Genomic DNA, 18,238 nt, shown 5'->3' on the forward strand with positions numbered 1-18,238 from the left:
CAACAACACATGTGCGCCATGGGATTCAAACATCAAGTTGTTGTGCTCATAGCTACACTTCAGTGATGGTCTTAGGCTATGAAACCACTCCCTACCAAGAACCACGTCTGCGCTTTCCATGTTCATAACCTGAAAATCCAAGCATGTGGAGTAACCTTGTACTTCCAACGGAACAACTTGGCATTGAGTATCTGAGATTTCGGTATCATGTCCATTCATCATTGCTACCTTGTAACAGTGGGTACTCGGAGTTTGAGGCAATTTGAGTTTTTTCACCAATCCATAATTGATGAATTGTGAGTAGCACCGTCATCTACCAAGATGCGCACCCTTGTGGCCTTGCAGAGATCCGTGCATACGTACTAACTCATGTGGTCCAAAGGTTTGTTGCCACATGGAAGCTGTGAGACAGCATTCATGTACCACCTCTGTGTGTGCTACTTCCACTGTAGAGAATCGTGAGGAAGACTCAAGAGGTAGCAGTTGCACCGTGTGCACTGCTTTCTCCTTGCCATGAGCACCAGATTTCCCCTTGGGACAATCCTTTTTGCCATGACCGCTTCCTAAACATTGAAAATATAATTTTTATTTCTTAGCTTTATCAAAGTCCTTAGAAGAGAGAGGATCCCTGGACCCCTTGGGTTTTTTAGATGCATCTGAATTGGCAACTATAAATTTCCTTTTGTTGTGCCCATACTGAGTGCGTCCAGGCACGTGAATATTATGTGCTTTCTTTTCATGTGGATCATCATGAATATGTGCTTTCACTATGGCTTCCTCAAATGTTTTAGGGTCTTGGGTCTTGACGTACTTCTTAAGTTTTGGTGTCAGACCGCGTATAAACCCCCGTACTTGTTGAAAGTTATCTAAGCCTTCCAACTTGAGGATAACATCCCGATAATGAGATATATATTCAAGCAATGATGGGTATTGGCGCATGGAACACGTGTCCCAAGTTGTCCAATGTTAGATAAGGGGAACTAGAACCTAGGAGTCCACCACCCAACCACCCACTATATAGCATGGCCCCTAGCCCTTTGCCCTAGTTGGACTCCCTTTTCACATTGCCTAGCCCGGCCTTGCCCTTGTCTAGTCCGGCCTTGCCGGTGTCCTGACACAAAGTATGCGTACCAATGATGAATATCACCCAACTTTGCGCCAAAAGTACATAACTTATACATGGAAAATGCCCCTAGGTTGCTCCATTGCTTGACATGATGATCCTATTTTTACGCTCAAGCCTTGGGATAAGTCATGGTACATTGGAGATGTTGCCTTTGTTGATGCCTCATTGTTCAAACACTGCTCAAGTTTAGCACTTTCACAATGATAGCTTGTAGTCACATGGTGTAGTTTGGATGGACATTGTCCTTATGTCCTCGAGCTTTTATATAATTTGGGCATGCACAGATGCTATGCATTGAGCTCATGCTCTTGGGACTTCTTGGTGAACACGAGTTATAATCTATGTATACCACTCTCTAGGGTTAGACTTCCCTCAATCGCAAATGTAAATCAATATCATAAATGAACTTGCATATCAGGCGAGACTAGGTTGTCTGATATTCTTTGTGAATTGAGTGTGACCTTGGGGTAAACAATGGGTGCACGATATGAAAAATTGCGACTGATGTGCAAATACAACACACTTGCCTCCTTGAATAGAATGCACACACTAGCTTTATGGTGAGCATTTGCTTTTGAAGATGGAGGAGCCCAAGCTCAAGATTTACTTCATGTACAACACATTTGCCTCCTTAAATAGAATGCACACACTAGCTTTATGGTGGAGCATTTGCTTTTAAACATGGAGTTTGTAGCTAAGTGCCAATGACACCAACCCCCCACCCCTTGTTATGGGGAAAACATAAGTCTATAAACTAAACACGCTTAACCATAAGCAAACTAGGACAAAATTAGTACTTGTACAAGGCTCATCCCATCCAATTGAGCCTCTCCATTGTTTGCATCCAAGTTGCCAACCGTCGATCCCACCACTTCGGATTGATAGCCATTGTCCCCTTTATTGCCGAGATTGTCGAGTGACCCCATATCAAATACTTATCCGAGATGCCTTTACAGCAGCTTTGTGACCATACACAAGGTAATGGCCACTCAAAGCATAGTTCCCATTCTGAGTTTCAAACTCACACTCACTAACTACAGAGGTGAAATTTTGTATTGTGAGTTTCAAAACTCACTATCACCAACTGAAAGGTTTGTCGTATGTTTTCTTAAACAGAAGAGTTTCGAGTCTCTCTCATGGTGCCACATGGCCCCCCCACCCCCCCCCCCCCCCCCCCCCCCCAAAAAAAAAAAAAAAAAAGACACCAGAAGAAGGCTAGATTAACTAGACGCGTGGGTTTGTCATAATTAGCTCTGTAAGCTTAGCTATGGACTCGCCCACCATGTACAGCCAGGTGAGAACTTTATATCTGAAGCTCTTCTTCTGACGGAATTCCGTTTTAATGGGTCATAAAAGCGCAGGAACGAGAATCAATGGATACTGAGCTTCTACAGGATCTTGAGGAAGCTTCCCTTGAGGCAGGCATCAACTTCCCTTCGTCCGTCTTTCGCAGTGTAAGATTGAGAGAGAGAGAGAGAGAGAGAGAGAGAGAGAGAGAGAGAATTTATGTTCTTAAGAGGCCGATATGGCCTAGGAGACCAAATAAATACATACAATTTGGTGCATCTCAACGTTGCTCTCGGAGATGTGCATAAGAAGACATCCTTTGGATTGTACCAGTTTTTGGTGATGCCTTTCGGGCTTACTGATGCTCTTGTGATGGCAACAGGCTATTGAACTGGATATTCGGAGAGCATAAGAGGTATGGCACATTCTTTGATGAAATCATTGTTTTCTCAAGTCCAAGGCTATCATCGAGAGCACCTAGCATTTGAGCGTTGTGGGAGCATATTCTCGTCATCAATAGAATAAGAGCGAGTTCTTCATGAAGGAGATGTACTTCTTTCGTCTCATCATATCTCCTGAGAATGTTTGCATGGATCTAGCCAAGGTAGGGGCTATTTGCAGTTGGCCGTAGTCGAAGGACGTGCATGAAGTGAGTAGCTTTGTGGGCTTTTGTTCCTATCACAAGAGGCTAACTAGAATATTTGAAGAGCTTCATACCTACTTAGATCACTACTTTTGAGCGACTAAAGGAGAAGTTAATCATAAGACTTGTTTTGGATCTTGCAAATCTTCAAAAGTCATTGAGGTGCATTGCGATGGATGTGGTAGCAGTCTAGGTGCGGTGTTGTTATAGGAAGGTCACATTATTAGAGTACTCTTGACTTGGAGTTAGAAAGGGTTGTGTTGCACTGATATATAAAAAAGAGGTTTTAGCCATTGTGGGGGAGCAGGAGAGAGAGCCCACTTGCTGTCCTATGCAATGAGAGTGAAGGAGAAGAGGAGATTGGCGCAGAAAGAGCACACGTAGAGAAAACGTGAGAGAGAGAGAGAGAGAGCTCGTAGAATTTTTGGGAAAAGCCACGCTATGCTTTATTTGGGCTTCACCTTTGAGTATATGAGTAAGTGACTAGGGGGCCATTCACACTTGGGCCCCCTCACTTATAAGTCTTTTTAACTTATAAGTTATAAGTACAAGGCACTTAGGCCTTTATTCCCTAACAACCTCCCACCTAAAGGCAATGTATCTTGGGAGATCAAAGAATCAGCTAACTATGATACAACAGCTGATCATGCACTTACTCATCCAACACCCATCATCTGACGGCAATATACAAACCGCTCTGCTGGAAGACTCTTGGTCAAAAGATCTGCAGGATTGTCATCTGTGTGCACCTTGACAAGTGTAATGCTCTTGTCATCAAGCACACTCCTGATAAAATGATACTTCACCTCTATGTGCTTTGTCTTGGCATGAAAAACAGGATTCCTTGCAAGCATAATAGCACTCTGACTATCACAGTGTAGCACAGGAACCGGTGACTTAATGCCAAGCTCTTCTACCAGACGCATGAGCCACAAAGCTTCTTTGCATGCCTCAGTGGCAGCCACATACTCAGCCTCAGTGGTAGACAAAGCAACACATTTTTGTAGTTTAGAAATCCAAGAAATTGTACCTCCTGTGAATGTAAACACATATCCAGAGGTAGACTTCCTGCAATCTGGATGTCCAGCAAAATCTGCATCTGTAAAGCCATGCACAAATGTCTCACTCTTCCCAAAACAAATGCACAAGTCTTTAGTGCCTTTCAAGTATCTCAAGATACACTTCATTGCTTCCCAATGCTTTTTGCCAGGATTGCTCATGTACCTGCTTACCACTCCCACCGCAAATGCAATGTCCGGACGTGTAGCAACCATAGCATACATCAAACTGCCAACGGCTGATGCATAAGGAATCTTGGCCATTTCAGCCCGCATATCATCTGTGTTTGGGCAGTCATGTGCAGTCAGTTTTACATATGGAGGCAGCGGAGTACCAAGTGCCTTTCCCCCATCCATATGAAAACGATGTAGCACCTTATTAACATAATCTCGTTGAGATAGATACAGACGCCTGTTAGGTCTATCTCGAGAGATACGCATGCCCAAAATATGATTAGCATCACCAAGATCCTTCATGTCAAAGCGATTCTTTAAGCTTTGCTGTAATGCATCCAACTCCGTGACATTGTTACCCGCAATAAGCATGTCATCAACATACAAAATCAGCAATAGAAGAGATCCATCACTTGCCGTTTTGATATACAAACAGTGATCAGAATTACTTCTTTTGTATCCTTGAGACCTCATGAATGTATCAAACTTGTGATACCATGCACGGGGAGACTGTTTCAAACCATACAAGCTCTTCAAGAGTCTACATACTTTCTTCTCTTGCCCCTTTGACACAAAACCTTCTGGCTGCATCATATAGATCATCTCAAGCAAATCGCCATGCAAAAACGCTGTTTTGACATCCATTTGCTTTAACTCCATATCTTCAGAAGCAACCAGGCCTAAAACAAGACGTAATGTGGCAAGCTTTACAACAGGAGAAAAAATCTCATCAAAATCCACACCATGCTTTTGCTTGTACCCTTTAGCAACCAAACGTGCCTTGTACTTAGAAGAAGCATCAGATGTGACCTTGGTCTTGTAAACCCATTCACATGGCAGAGCCTTATGCCCTTTAGGCAAATCAACCAAGTCCCATGTATGGTTTTTCTCCAAAGACTGCATTTCCGAAACCATTGCTTTGAACCATTTCTTACTGTCTTCCCGTTGCATAGCCTCTTTATAGCAAGACGGCTCACCACAATCAGTAAGCATGACATAGTCCAAAGACGGTTCATATCTATCGGGGGGCCTTGTCACCCGAGTAGACCTACGCACCCAATGATCCATAATAGGTGGATTTTCAGCCTGTAAACCATCAAAAACAGCAGGCTGTTCAGCCGGTTGTATCGCAACAACGGGCGGTCTAGGAGCATCAACCTGTTCCCCTACCTGTGGTGCATCAATGGCAACTTGTTGGGGCTGATTTTCAGCAGCTAATGGCTGATTTTCAGAACCATTTTCAGCATGTAAAGGCTGCTGAACATTGGGCCTTCTTGGCTGTCCATATGTAACATCTTCACGAAAAACAACCCGGCGCACTTCCTCGACCTTTGTGGGCTGTTTGTGCATGCAATCCTCATTGAAGATGACATCATTGCTGCGTATGATTTTCCGTAATGCGGGATCCCATAATCTATACCCCATTTCACCATCCTCACCATATCCTAGGAAAATGCATTTATGAGACTTTGGTTCTAGTTTGGTGCGCAGTTCACTCCGGATGTGAACATAGGCCTCACAACCAAACACTCTTAAATGTGCATATGAGGGTGGCTTGCCAGACCACACCTCCTCAGGCAACTTTCCACCCAAAGCCTTGCTAGGTGAGCGATTAATCAAGTGAATAGAAGAGATCTCTACATAGAAAATCCTTTCTTCCAATCCTACACACAAAAGAGGTGTGTTCTCGGGTTCCTTCTTGTAAATCAGCCCTGTCTACGACGTTTATGGGCTGAAAACAGAGAAAACAGCAACTTGTCGCGATGGAAACACGCTTCGTAGGCACTTCTTCGCGAGGGAACTCGCGCACTGGGTCTTGGTGACATCTGGTACACTTGGGGGCAGCCATGGGCATCATCGGCAACGTCTTCTTTACGGCTGAAATCTCCTCCTTGCAAAGATTGGTCCTCCCCTTTGAGTGAGGGCACGTGATGCTTTTATAGCTCCTAGCCACGGGCACAAATAACTGCTCGCGTAGAGATCGTGGCCTTTTTTTTTTTATAATAATATATATATTTTTTTCTGTTCTGCCAGAAAAAGAGAGAGAGAAAACGCTGTCTGATCTGTTGCCTTATTTATCAGATGATAAGTGTACGGCCGGCGTATTTTAAAAAATAGTCTGAACCTGCCCAAAAACTTAATAAAACCTTATAAGTTAAAAACAATGCTTTCACAGCACTTCCCAGGCGTCCCTGGATGCAATCACATGCACAGTTGCAATGCAGACATAGACTTCCTTACGGGAAAGCATCTGCTTTCCCGAAAAGCAATCCCGCTTTCTCAAAAAGCATCTGTTTTTCCTCAAAGTTTCCTCTGAACCCATCTTCATTCAAGTGCTTGCTTTTTCCTTGTGCACAATTCTAACACAGTTCGGAATTTCCTCCCGACTATGGATATTCCCTTTCCGATGCACCCGTCACCCACCTTGTGACGCATCAGGAATACCCATCACCTAGTCCTTTCCTACCAAACTTACGGTACAATCTCCTTCACGATGCTCTATGTCACCCATCCCATGACGCATCAGAGATGTCCGTTCCCGGATGGTCGGATACTTCTTCCTGATGCTCCCTGTCACCCATCCGATGTGACCCATCAGAAGTACCCGTTCCTGGTGGCCTTACAGATATTCCCTTTCACAGTGCTCCCGTCATTACTTTGAATGACGCACTAGGAATATTCTGTACTTGGATGTCCCCAATGAGAAAAACCCTCTCACTTAAAATTCCAATAATTCATTTAGAATTATTTTTCCTTGGTGTTTCAAGCGAGAAAACCCTCTTACTTATAAATCCAATAATTCATTTAGAATTATTTTTCTGTCAGATAAAGCCAATTTGGCAACATCCCTCTCACTTATAAACAGTTGTCCTCAATTGTAGAGGTCCAACTGAACTGCCAAGGAGAAATCGGAAAAATTTCAAATCTTGCTCAATGGTGAGTTGAGCTAGTCCTTTCTAAAAAGAGAACTTAAAAATTTAATTAAACAAAAATTCAAAAATCCAATAATTCAATACTTAGCTTACCGGTTCAAATCAATGTTAGGTATTTGTCCTTGCGCATAATCCTGCGCTGTTAGTCCAGAGGGTATTAAACCTCTTGTGTCCTTCCACATAGGGAATGCCCAAATCATAAGAGTATTAATCTTGATGTCTTCCTTCACAAACAAAGTGTGTGATCACCTTAAAGAAGGTTCTTGTTTCGGGCCGTCGCTCAACGTAGGCGGACGGTTCCAATCCGAAGATTCCTTGTGCACGGCGCACTTCCTTCCAATCTTTGCCTCTTTGCAAGCATCAATGACGCCTTGCAAAATCTCAGGCAGATAGGATTCTAGCCATAGCATTTTCTGAACGTACGTTCAAACCTAGTTCACAATAGAGCGAACCCTCTTTGATTCTCAGGGACATTCTCCCATTTGTAATTCTTACCATTTTGAAACGGTTGGCGAATTATATTCTTACGAACAGAATAGTTCGAATTTATTCCAGCAGCGTGTAAATGCTACTTGACCTGCTCATGGAGAAACATATACCGCAACCAAAAGTTGCTACTGTAATGGTAACAACACATAGCGTACTCAATGATCAACGACCATCAGAAAACCTCTTCTCCGTAGAGAAACTCAAATTCCTTCTACCAAACACATCTCAAATAGAGATTCTCGTGTCGGAATATCCTTGCGCGTAAAAAGGCGCTCAAGAGAGTATACCAAACTCTCGTCCAGTTCATGAAAAGGAAGTTGGTTCATCTCATTCAGTTCAGCAGAAAAAAAAATCAACTGGTATATGACCCACCTTGGCATAGGTCTGCATCTTCGTGTGTTATCCATGTACCCAAAGGTGTACATAATTCTTAAGCTGTGTTAAGAGTTTTGATGAACCTGGGAAATTACCTTCCCTTCGTAAGATCCTTAGAGCGAAGACGCTCAACCTGACGATCCCTTGGCTCGATCTTAGAGCAAAACCCGCTCATTAAACAAACTAGGATTTCAATCCTGGGAGTCCTCGAGCACAGGCCGTAGCCATGACTTGTTTCTTCCCTCGTAAAGAGAGTGTTCATTCACTTGTGCAAAAAGCACTACCATGTCTTCCCTGACCGGGTAGAGGGTGTGGGCTTAAAGAGTATTCAAGCTTAATGAAAGCTTTTCTTTGCTTGGAAAGCTCAAAATGGTTTCTTCATAATTTTCCTACCTGCAGTAGCAGGTAATCTGTTCGAGAATTACCGGATACCAGATCAATAGTTGACCTTCCGGCTCGTTAAGCAAACCAATTCATTTCAGAAAACAATGTTTCAATTTGATCCTACTCTCATAAACACTCAAGAGTGAGTAGTCCCAGTTAGACATAACCATACCTTGTGCAAAAGAGCAAATAAGCACGATGCACTTTATGATTTCCGCAAAGATGTAACTTTGATCGAAAACCTTCTCTCTCACTTAAAGTTCGAGGGTCTTTTATTCCAGAACTCAGGAGTTAGATTGAATTCCCTTACTCCAAACTTTCTCCGGATAGCAATGTATCCTTCGAGGAGAGGTAACAAAAATTCGTTGTTTCTGTGTTCAATGGTTCTCGTCCCACTGCGGGGATTGTATTCTATGTACATCAAGGTGTACACTTTCAGCTTTTATTGCTGACTCCACCATCTGCTGCAAAGTATCTTGCAGATGGGTTTACAAAATTCGGGCAAAAGTCCTTCGTTAAATTTGTTCATCTTTCCTTCCTCAGAGAGGATCGAGAATGGAGCTACCTTGGCAAGAGTGAACCACTACTTGCTTTGACTCGCTCGTGTTCCTATTTGGCAAACCAATCCCAATCTTCTTGAATGCCTTCCTCAAAGCGTAGAGAAAAAAAAAATTTGTCTGAAAATTCAGCCTTGAATTGAATCCAAGTCTTGTTGTAAGTTCCTTGCCAAGCTTTGGTATACCACCAAGTACTTGCAATCCCCCTTGAGGTGTTTGGTCACATGCCTCACCTTCGACGCTTCTCAGAAATTGCCGTTTGCAAAGGCAACTTCAAACTGTCGAATGAAAGCGGTAGCTTTCGGAGCATCTTCCGTTACGTCAAAAGTATCAAACTTGACCGGAGTGTTCTGAGGTCTAAAGACCTTCTTCATATCCTTCCTGAAATGACGGTGTCAGGAGTTTTTTAGAGCAAGGGATTGCGCATATGTACATATACATGCATGGTGCATCAAATTTACCCATTTTGTGTGAGCTATTTGTCCCATTGGTGTTGGCCCAAGCTTATTTGTATCTAAACATCAGAATTTCTCCTCTTTTGAGCTGAGTTTTTTGGGTGTGTGTGAGTGTGTGTCTCTGTGTGGAGTGGGCAAGTGGATAGTTTCTCCTCTCACTCCATAGGTGTGTTTCCTGTCTCGGCTAGGTGTGTTGTGTAAGCCGAGTGGTGCCCCCTAGTGTGTGTGTGTATCTTCCCAAGAGTGTGTCGGGTTGTTATAGAGGCGCTGTGTGTGTTTTCATCCCGCTCACATTCTTTTGGTGCCCCCACTGAGGATCTTCTTCGAGTACCTTCTGCTTCGAGCTTCAAGCTTCGAGATTCAGGGTTACAGGTTACAGGTTACAGGTTACAGATTACAGGTTACAGGTACAGGTACAGGTACAGGTGATTCACACAGGTACAGGTAGCTGCAGTACAGTGATATACTAGTATTGGTGTCACTTGCAGTTGTTGTGGGCATGCATCACTTGGCGCCTATTTGAGCGCATTGTCTGCTGGATTGTACGTTACTTGTGGAAACTGCCATTGTACGCATTTGTGGAGCCATACTTGGTTGTATTTGGCAGTCCCAACAATTTCTGAGACTTGGTCTGGAAGATAGTCATTTCTGAGACTTGACTATACGCGATTTGCATTAGCCTTCGTGTGAGGGTCGATAGCGTGAGGTTTTTATTGAGCTGGGGGATTCTCAAATGTGGAGATCCTTTCGGTGATACAGGTAGCTGGAGCGTCCTTTTCGTGACCTCACCATAGGCTATATACTAGTGAGTCCTATTTGATGCTCCGGTTCTATTGTTGGCAGTTTATGCATACATATACAGTCTATATTTTGGGTTCACACTGCTCTACTTCTGGGGAAACTTTGTCAAAATTTTTCCAAGTTATGATGGCTGGTTTTTTGGTCTTTTGAGCCATTTATGCTGTTATGTTGCTGAAATTTTGGCAAAAATCAGAGGATAAGACAGGTGTGCTTTTTGTGAGCTGCATGGTTGACTTTAATGGATGATCAAAATGGCCCTCAATTCACTCCTTTTCATTTAACTGAGACAATCCAGATAAATGTTCATGTGTCCAGTGAAGATTTTTTTCCAGCAGCGCATAGTCTTTATGTTCGGGCCAAGAAGATTACGAGAGATCCTGGAATGTCCTTTGCCTGTTGTCATTCCGATGATTAACTATGAAAACTCATTTGATGTGTATGTGTTTGTCCTTATCTAAAGCTGAGCTCCATTGAAGTTTCTGGGGATTGGGTAGTGAAAATTTTTGGGTTCTTGCACGTGTGTTCGAAGGGGTTCTCAAAGCATTATAACTTGGGTAGCCATGGCTTTCTCTTATCCGGAGTTTCATGGCAGAAGTGATGAAGATGTGGAAGAATTTTTGGAAAAGATGGAGGTTGCTTGCATTAGTAACCAGATTCATGACCCTGCGCAGATGTTACGTCTTCTCCAAATTTGTTTGAAGAGTGATGCACGAGTCTGGTCCAAAACATTTGAAGAGGAGTTGCGTGCAGTGGATCCACCTGTAAGATTGAGTTGGGACAATCTAAGGCATGGGTTGGAAGTGGAGTTTGTGAAGATAGAAGATCCTGACAAAGTGTGGCAAAAAGTACAAGGTTTGGTGCAAAAGGAAGGCGAGCCAGTAGATGCGTACATACGTAAGTTCTCATGGCATGGGAGCGGATGTGCAAGGCCTTACACCACAGGTACCCCCGCCTGACATGATAAAGGACAGGTTCTTGGCTGGTCTTTGGGAGAGTATACGTTGGAGAGTGGAGCTAAAGAAGCCTAGGACATATGAAGATGCACTAGAGGTAGCAAGGAACAAAGAGTGGAAGTTGAGGAAAATAAGCCAGTTAGGGGTGGAGTCTTTGCCCATGAGGTCTGAATTTCAGCCTATAGAGTCTTTACAAGGTCGCATGTCAGGGGTTCATCATGAACCAGTGGTTCCTGTTACTACTCAGGTTATGCCAGCAGTGGTCACTACATCAGTGCATGATGATGGGCTAAGGCAAGACATGAGGCAAGTGGTAGATTTGATGAAGAATCTCAGCCTAAACATGCTAGGTCAAGTGGAAAATAATCGAGGTCGAGGGAGGTTTGCAAATCAGCCAGGAGGTGAAGAAAGGCTTAGAAATGGTGTTGGACAAAGCAATGGTAGGTTTTGGAGGCAGACGCCCACATGTTACAATTGTGGAGAGTTGGGTCACATCAACCCGCAATGTGATAAGCCACCAAGGATGGGGGGAGACATGTATCCATTGCCAAAACAGGTGCTAACTAGGTCGCATGATTATGGCATCGAAATTAAGGGAGATGAAGGAACCAGTGGATTAACCCAAGAGGAAAAGGGAAAGACAAAAGTGTTAAGTGTGGTTACCTTAGAGAAGGCATCAAAGCTAAAGGATACATTAGTGATGCCTATTGGGAAGAGGACTATAGAGGACAAGGAAGGAAGAAGTGCCCCAGGTCCTAGTAAGAAGAAGGGAAAGAGTCATGAAGGTGAGGATGTCAAGGCCAAGAGGAAAAAGAGAGCTCGTCGAAAGTTTCATGTTTCAGATTTTCCACTAGGGGATGGGCAATTAAGCTATGACTTGAAGGAGGATCTGACAAGCAGGAAGGCAGATGTTACTTTTGGGCAACTTATAGAGATGGTGCCTAAGCTAAAGCGACAGTGGAAGAGGATGGTTAACCCAATGGAGAAAGAGCCAGAGAGAGGTTCAGTGAAGGTGTTGGCAATGGATGAGCTACCAGACATTTGCCCAATAGTAGATGTGTGGCATAAAAGAAAAAATTTGGGACAAGGTTATGTGGATGGTGGAGCCCAAATATGTGTCATTACACACTCATGCGTTGAGAAGATGGGTCTTACAGTGTCTGGGGTGTCAGGTTTCTGGATCAGATTGGCAAACCATCAGAAAGTAAAATGTTTGGGTGTTGTAAAGAGCTTAGAAGTGGAAGCATATGATGCAAAGGCAGTGGTTGATTTTCATGTGATGCCAGCAGGGTTGGGAGCATATCCTATTATACTGGGCAGACCATGGTTACGTGCAGTGGGAGCTGTTCAAGATTGGCGACATGGTACGATTAGCCTCTATGGAAAGACAGGTACCAAGAAGCTTTATAATATGGACACAAGGAAACGATTAGAGGAGCTTTATGAAGATAAGGATGAGTCTAGTGATGAAGACTCTTCCACGGTGACAGATGAGGACAGTGATAGTACTACCAGCAATGATGAGGATGCTGATGTTACATTTCTTTTGATGGACAAAGAAATCCAGGAGTTTGGTTTAGTTGCATTTGTGATTGAGGTTGAAGATGAAAGTGAAGGGCCTTATGAAGTGATTGAAGGGCTGATGCAAACCAAGGTTGAGTTGTCAAAGAAGCAGGAATTGTTGACACAAATGATCAGTGGAGACCTCTCAGCTATGGAGAAGGATATATATTTGCACATGCTGGCTAGTTTTCCTGATTTGTTCATTACTTCATATGAAGAGATCAGAGGGTTCAAGGGCGAAGAGATGCATATAGAGCTGAAAGAAGGTGCTAAGCCAGTGCGGCAAAGGCTAAGAAGGATGGGTCAAGAGCAAATGGAAGCCTTGCGGGTAGAGGTGGACAAGTTATTGAAGGCGGGGTTCATAGTTCCAGTAGAGACCACAGAATGGGTGAGTCCAGTAGTGGTCAGTCCAAAGAAGGATGGAAAGTGGAGAATTTGTGTAGATTTTAAACCCTTAAACGCAGCCACTAAGAAGAACCCATATCCTCTTCCATTCATCGATCAGATCTTGGATTCAGTGGCAGGTTATGAGAGGTACAGTGTGTGTGATGGTTTTTCAGGCTATTTTGAATTGAAGATTGCTCTTAAAGACCACACAAAGACCACTTTTATTACGCCATGGGGCTGCTATTGCTACACAGTATTGCCATTTGGGTTGTCAAATGGACCATGTTTCTATCAAGAGAGAGCAAATTGGGTATTGGAACCATTCATTGGTAGTTGTGTTAAAGCTTTCATGGATGACTTCTGTGTCTACAGCAGTAGGGCTGAACACCATGAGAAGCTGCAGATGGTATTGGCTCGATATGATGAATGTGGAGGACAACTAAATCCAAAGAAATGTCATCTAGCACAGCCAAGGGTGAAGTTATTGGGTCACATGGTGTCAGAAAATGGCGTTGAGGCTGATCCAGACAAGGTTAAGTCTATTATTCTTCTTCCATCACCTACAAGTACGAAGCAATTGGCAACCTTTATACACAAAGTGAAGTACATGGCAAGGTTTATTCCATTGTCTTCTCAGATTCTTTATCCATTACAACAAGTGGCAAAGCATGATCCATTGCAATGGGATGACAAGTGTGAAGAAGTGTTTCAAGAGGTAAAAGAGGTGTTAGGGGGGTTGTCAGCCATGCAGGCTCCTGATTGGGAGCAAGTGTTTTATGTAAATCCATCAGTAGGGGATGATGCCATTGGAGCCATGCTATTGCAAAAGGGGAAGGGTAGCCATTATACGAGGCCAGTGTATTGTGCAAGCCGAGTGAAGTTGGTAGCGGAGAGAAAGTTCTCGGAAGTAGAGCTAGTGATGGCTAGTGTAATATTTGCTTGTCGACGATTTCGTCATTACTTGCTACCACGACCTTTTGTTTTCTTGACGTGTTATGCCTTTTTGCCACAGTTAATTAATTGCACTAACATGTCAAATGTGGTGAAGAAATGGGTAATTGAGCTGCAAGAGTTTGAGTTCTCTTTTCTAGTGGAAGATAGTACAAGGGCTACCCTAGCTGATTTGTTGACCTACAAGGAGAATCCCCTTATTGTTAAGGAAGAGGTGGTGAGAAAGGTAGTTGAAGAAGTGTCACAGATCAGCAATGCACATGTGTTGTTCTTTGATGGTTCATACAGAAAGAGCCATGATGCAGCTTCAGGGGGTATAGCACTTTATGCTCCAGAGGGGAAGCTAGTATGCAAGAGAGGGTTCAAGTTGGATGTGCATAGTAACAATGAGGCTGAATATGCTACTCTGGAATCCGGATTACACATTTGTTTGAAGCATGGGGTTTGAAGGTTGAGCATAAAAGGTGATGCCTTGTTAGTGGTGAAGCAAGTGCTGGGTCTGTGGAAGAGCAAGAACACCTCATTGAAAGAAATGTGCTTCAGAATTAAAGGCCTGTTAAAAAAGTTCGAAGCATGGAGCATCAGACACATTGAACGTGCTCTAAATGGAGAGGCACATGAAGCAGCTCAAAGCATGATTGGGGAGCTATTTGTGTTGAGGACCACCTTACCTCTTTATCATGGCCGGGAAAGTTTGGCTCAAGAAGAGGAGTTTTTGCTAATAGGAATTATTCCAAAGGAGATTCAGAAGTCTAAGAAGTATGGCTTTGTGCGTAGAGCATACAGGTACAAATTGATTGGTGATGTCTTATACATGAAAGGGGCTGATCTCGTGTTGAGACGTGTACCTTGGCGGGAGGAGCTTTACAGAGCGTTGGAAGAGAATCATGAAGGCGCATGTGGTGGCCATTTTGCTCTAAAGATCACCTTGCATAAGATTTTGCAAGAGGGGTATGTATGGCCTAGTTTGCACAAGGATGTTCACCATTGGTGTAGGTCTTGCAATAGGTGTCAAGCATTTGGGAAGAGAGTGTTGAAGCCAGAGCTACGAAAAACCATTATGGCGTTTGATGTGTTTGAAAAGTGGGGGATTGATGCAATAGGCCCGTTACCTATCACAAGCAGGGGCAAAAGCTATATCTTGACGGCAGTGGACTATCTCTCTAGATGGGCAGAGGCTAGAGCAGTAAAACAGATCACTGCAAAGGATGTGGCAAAATTTGTGTATGATGAAATATGTTGCAAGTTTGGGGTGCCATTAGAGCTACTTTCAGATAAGGGGCTAGGATTTAGAGCTAAACTGCTAGACTTCTTATGCACAAAGATGAAGATTAGGCACCAACATACCACTCCTTATTACCCGCAGTGTAATGGCTTAAATGAAAGATTCAATGGTGAGTTGGTACAAATTCTTTCTAAAGTGACAGAGCACCAAGGAAAGAATTGGGATTTGGAATTGCCTAGTGCATTATGGGCTTACCGTACTTCGGTCAAGATAGGTACAGGGTTTACTCCATTTCATTTGGTGTATGGAAAGGAAGCACTATTGCCTGTGGAGGTAGAGTTGCCTGCGGTCAAGATGTTAGAGAAGTTGCTTGGGCCGCCTAGTGATGCGTTCAAAGAGAGGCTCTTGCAGTTACAAGAGGTCCAGTTGGATAGGATGAGCGCATTGGAGCATTATGGACAGATGCAAGATAAGGCTTTGGCAAAGATAAATGAAAAGGTCAAAAGTAAGGGTATCAAGAAACATGACTTGGTTTTGCGCTACAACAGTAAGCTGGACAACACCTTCCAAAAGAAGTTTCAAATTAAGTGGGAAGGACCTTTCATGGTAGTGGAGTGTTTTTCAAATGGCACATATCAGCTGGCTAACCTGGATGGTGTTCTACATAAGTCAAGGGTAAATGGATTGCGTCTTAAATTGTATCATGCTAGATTGATGATGGTGGAGCAAGATGAGCTGTCTGTGGATCAAGCAGTGTCGGTGAGGGATGAGGATACCTGTGATGCGGCGAGTCTCATATCTCTCTTTGCTACTGCTGATCATGAATGATCTAGCAGGCTAGGGGATGGGCAAATTATGTCAGGAGTTTTTTGGAGCAAGGGATTGCGCATATGTACATATACATGCATGGTGCAGCAAATAAAGAATTTCCCAATTTTCAGAGCCAGGTGGTTACGTGGGGCCCACATGTGTACAGGTAGGACAAGGTGTACATAGTGCATCGATTTTCACTATTACCAGTACCATTGTGTTTTTTCTACAATAAGGAGGAGTTGGTAGCGCGAAAAACTTCTCGAGGAAGCTATCCGCGGGCCGACGACATGAGGTAAGCAGGTGCGTCAGATGGCATCTAGTGGCGTCAGGAGGTCGAATGGGGTCAATACTTGCACGCGGAGAAGTATGGACACGACGTGCGTGTTTTCTTGTGATACTTATGCAGAAAGGTCATCATGAGGACCACTTTTTGGGGCCACTTCACGTGGTTGCGGGATGCATTATTTGGAAAAATTGAGTGCAAGGTGTGCGGATGATGCAAAAAGGTGACAACTATGCACTGCGAGGTCAGTTTTTGGCCTGTTCGGGGTCCGTTTGAGGTCATCTAAAAGGCCACGGGTGCCCAACTAATAAAGCTAAGTGTGGGAACTGAAAAAACAGAGAGAAGACCAGAAAAAACGTGGAGAAGAGAGGAGGAACAGCCGCAAGTGTGTTTTTGCTCATTTTGGAGCTTGTTTTAGCCGTAAACTGCTCATCCAAGGTCGGATTTGAGCACTTTGACATTGTAGACTGGGGTTTTGGGCCGTTCCGGACACGATGGTGCTGTCTATTTTGCCAAATTCCTCACTCTTTTCCGGTTGTTTTTCTGTGTAAGTTTCTCCTATGAGTGAAGTTTCTGCTCTAGTTTGTGATTGTATCTGGCTTCTTTTACCCATTTTGTGTGAGCTATTTGCCCCATTGGTGTTGGCCCAAGCTTATTTGTATCTAAACATCAGAATTTCTCCTCTTTTGAGCTGAGTTTTTTGGGTGAGTGTGAGTGTGTGTCTCTGTGTGGAGTGGGCAAGTGGATAGTTTCTCTCCTCTCACTCCATAGGTGTGTTTCCTGTCTCGGCCAGGTGTGTTGTGTAAGCCGAGTGGTGCCCCCTAGTGTGTGTGTATCTTCCCAAGAGTGTGTGTCGGGTCGTTATAGAGGCGCTGTGTGTGTTTTCATCCCGCTCACAATGGGATCTCATGGCTATAGTTCTGGATTGACGTTCATGGATATTTTCTGGATTCTGAAGGATCTCAAGCATTCCGCTCCTTGGATTCTCTAGGTTCTTGAGTATCATGCTCTTGTCGCCTTCTCAGAGAATCCCAAGTCTTGTGTCGACTTCTTGCAGAGAGAAAATAAAAAATAAAATTTTTTCAACTCTACGAGCTTTTCTTGCAGGACTTAGGTTTCCGCCTGCTTACTTCTCTCTTGGCTTGTCATGGCTTCTTCCTGTATCTTCCCAGAGTCGTCCTCCTTTACAGAGAAAGAGAGGAGACCATGCTCTGATACCACTGTCACAAACGGGAGCGCATAACAATATAAAATACATTCGGATAAATAGGATTTATCACTTATTACTGAAGCCAGAGGATATAGAGAGAAATAAACAGAGAGAGAGATAGAGAGTGAGAAGATCGACACAGTACTGGGGACCAGAAGATGGGTTGTTCCCCCCCCGTAATAGTATCTTTATTACTGAGGAGAAGTCTATACAAGCACTTGAACCGAACGTATTACCACGTTCGTTCTAGAATAAGACTTGATGGTTCCCGAAGCCTCAGCTTCCGATTACTAGGGCAAAACCCTATTCCAAGGAACTTCCCTTCCTTATTCCAATTCCTCGAGAATCAAGGTTTTCGCCTCTGGATCTCACCGTCTAGACTTAGGGCATGGCATCCCTGCAACTCGTTTCCAACTCTCTTTCCAGAGTCCTCTTCCCGCAGAACAACTCTGCTTTCCCGGACACGAAGTCCTTACTTGGGAATCCCAACTTCCGGATCACAACTTGAGAGACTACCTCTCTCCGATCTGTGGATCTACTTCCCAAACTTGGGTACAAAACCCTTGGGCTG

The 18,238-nt window shown here is 43.7% G+C and overlaps 1 protein-coding gene across 3 annotated transcripts in view; it reads left to right on the forward strand.

Annotated features, from left to right (window-relative positions):
• Positions 1 to 2,301: 2,301 nt before the first annotated feature.
• LOC147435576 (dual specificity protein phosphatase family protein) overlaps positions 2,302 to 18,238 on the forward strand; it is a 78,094-nt gene continuing 62,157 nt past the window's right edge. The window contains exons 1-3 of one of the 3 annotated variants that reach the window (XM_086488593.1): positions 2,382 to 2,420; positions 2,488 to 2,580; positions 2,796 to 2,828. Coding sequence is in view for 1 of the 3 variants with exons in the window: in XM_086488591.1 (XP_086344717.1) it covers positions 2,394 to 2,420; positions 2,488 to 2,580 (120 nt within the window). In the remaining 2 variants the exon portion in view is untranslated. Of the gene's footprint in view, positions 2,421 to 2,487; positions 2,581 to 2,779; positions 2,829 to 18,238 lie in introns of those variants that run through there. The other 2 variants (XM_086488591.1, XM_086488594.1) reach the window with 2 other exon arrangements.

This window comes from Adiantum capillus-veneris, chromosome 18 (genome assembly GCF_014529385.1).
Source record: "Adiantum capillus-veneris isolate H3 chromosome 18, ASM1452938v2, whole genome shotgun sequence".
Taxonomy (NCBI): domain Eukaryota; kingdom Viridiplantae; phylum Streptophyta; class Polypodiopsida; order Polypodiales; family Pteridaceae; genus Adiantum; species Adiantum capillus-veneris.